Source organism: Pteropus vampyrus, unplaced genomic scaffold (genome assembly GCF_000151845.1).
Source record: "Pteropus vampyrus isolate Shadow unplaced genomic scaffold, Pvam_2.0 Scaffold267, whole genome shotgun sequence".
NCBI lineage: Eukaryota > Metazoa > Chordata > Mammalia > Chiroptera > Pteropodidae > Pteropus > Pteropus vampyrus.
Genome location: NW_011889048.1, coordinates 621,583 through 624,070, shown reverse-complemented (window position 1 = coordinate 624,070; position 2,488 = coordinate 621,583). Strand labels below are relative to the sequence as shown.

Sequence of the window (2,488 nt, the reverse complement as noted above, 5' to 3'; positions counted from 1 at the left end):
CCCCAGTCCTCGACCTCTACCCCACGGTTTCTGATGGCTCCTCACAAACTGAAGACACGGCCCTCCGTCACCCAGCCTCAGCCCTTCAAGCCCGACGAGTCCCGCTCGCTGGGAACCGACGGGCACCCAGGGCCAAAGCTCGCGTCAAAGCTGCCTACCGAGGCCAGGGTAGAACTGCGTGTCGCTGGCCACCTTCAGGTCTGTGTTGGTGAGCGAGATGGGCAGCTTAGGCAGCGCCACGGCAGATACGCGGTCCAGATCGTTGGTGGCCGACAGGATCCGCCACTTCAGAATCATGGGCTGCTTGTCGCCAACTGGAAAGGAGGCAGGGACACAGCACGGCAGCAGCGTGAAGACAAACGCCATGACAGAGGCCCCCCTCAGGGGATGCCAGCTGAGCCCCCTTCTCTGACCCCCAGCACCTACTCCTCCTGGGGGCCCCTGACCACTGAGAGCCTTACCCCAGCCGCGGGGCTGTCAGCCAGCACCAGCGGCTGCCCCCTTGTCCCCTGGACAGACCCGATGCACTGAGAAGCTGCCACTCAAACCCCGACAGCCCGCAAGACTGGACCAGCCTGCATCGGGCTTTCTGTGCCTTTGATCTAAGAGATCCCAGAGAGGCCCCAGCTCTTCCCACCAGATAAGATGCAAGAACCCCTCACATGGTGATGAAGCCCCCCAAAAGCTGGAGTGACTTCGTGAATCTGGGTGTGGCCAGTGGGTGAGCAGAGGCTCAGAGACCCCGAGGCCACAGGCTGGGCTGCGGGGCACAGACACAGGGAAGCAGGCCAGCCGGTGTCAGCAGCCCGCCCGAGGCTGAGGGCAGCCCAGAGCAACAGGCTGAAGTTTTAAGCCTGAGTTTAGGGCTGGTTTGTTACACGGCAAAATTGACTGTCACAGGGTTCCTCTCTGTCACCCACGTGTCTCCAGACTTGTGCCTCGAGCTGTCCCCATAAACGTTGCCTCTCAGGGGAAACCGAGGCCCAGCAAGGTCAGAGTGGAATTCGGCATCCGCCACAAACGACACCACAGAGTGTAAAGGGGACCACCACAACAGGTGGGGATCCGGGCAGGGCACCGGGCCCAGCCACTTGCACCCCCCCTTCCTGACCAGCACACGCGAGGCCACGGGGCTGGTCACCATCAAGCTAGGGGCAGAGGCCCCCTGCGGGGCCACCAGCTGCTGTCTGCAAGCTCCCGGACAGGGTGGCCCCGGCCCTCCCCACGTTAATGGCAGCTTATGTAACCCACGTGGCAGGGGACGGAGCCACCAGGGGCCTCTGGACGGCTTTCATCAGCAGCTTCTGTCTGGCACCCCCCGCAGGCCAACCACTCCAGGGCCCATTAGCGCTAATCAGCGAAAGCGGCTTCCTTCTGTGGGGGGCCAGAACACCTGCGTCTCGGGGAGAGGTGACGTGAGGCTGGGGACGGGACTGTACTCCACCCGAACTCTGCTTCAGCCCACGGAACCAAGTGGCTTCCCCTGCGGGCGCGTCCCAGGGTCTGTCGGGGAGGCGGGGGCTGGTCTTGGCGGGGGGTCTTGGGGCACCCTAAGCCGTGGGGGCTCTGAGTGGCTCGAGGACCCAGCAGGGAGAAGTGAGGCCAGTGGGGGGGCGTGGCCTTCGCAAACTCAGTTAAGCCTCTAGCCTGTTTCCTCAAGTGATGCCAAAATTTCTGGAAGATTCTGGGGCTTCAGAATTGAGTGCCTCCCTGCGGCCCCTGCTGCACTCCAAGCCAGGCCCCTGGACCTTCACACCGTCCCCCAGGAACACGGTCCCCGCAGGAGGCTTCGGGGTGAGGTAGTCCAGGTGGCTGTAGGCAGCACCTTGCCCACGAGTCCCGGTCTCCTCATATTAAGCCAGATGCTGCAGCCGCCCGCGGGGCTCACCCACGGGGGAGATCTGCTGGAAGACGTTGTTCACGGGGAGCCCCTCCTTCCGCAGGGACCAGCACTCCACGCTGCTGCTCGTCTGGCTGGACGCACACAGGAGCACCTGTAGGAGGCAGCTGCTCACGAGCATGCAGCGCCTCGACGCCCACACCTGGGGGCTGTGCTCGCCACACCCCAGGCTCAGGGCTGGCCACGTGACCCGGCCACCTCCCCTCCCTGGGCCTCCGTCCCCCGGCCCCCTGATCGCTCACACCAGCCCCGACCTCACGGCTACTGTGCATTCGAACCCAGGCCGGCCCGCCAGCCCGCCACCCGCTGGCACCCTCCCTGGTGCAAGCTGGGCCTTGCTGCTGCATGGTCACGATGGGCACGAGGGTGACCCGCAGGGGTCAGCTGAGATGTCCCTGTCCCACGACCTGCGCCACGCCCTCTCGTGGCAGCGGTTGGGACCCAGTCAAGGCCCCTGGGAGGGGATGAGCCTGGTTCCCGGGGCCCAGCGTCCTCACGGGAGGGTCACAAAGGGATGGCGCCGCCATCTGTGACGAGGGGGCGGGGCCTCTGGAAGCTGGTGGGGGCTGGGAGGGCCCCCCCCCCCAA

The 2,488-nt window shown here is 65.2% G+C and overlaps 1 protein-coding gene across 1 annotated transcript in view; it reads right to left on the bottom strand.

Moving 5' to 3' along the window:
* Positions 1–2,488, bottom strand: part of LOC105302247 (mediator of RNA polymerase II transcription subunit 16) — a 14,196-nt gene that overhangs the window by 7,248 nt on the left and 4,460 nt on the right. Inside the window, exons 5-6 of the mRNA XM_011375210.2 lie at positions 1,889–1,994; positions 159–314 (exon numbers count right to left, since the gene is read on the bottom strand). Of these exons, the coding sequence (XP_011373512.1) occupies positions 159–314; positions 1,889–1,994 (262 nt within the window). The remainder of the gene's footprint in view (positions 1–158; positions 315–1,888; positions 1,995–2,488) is intronic.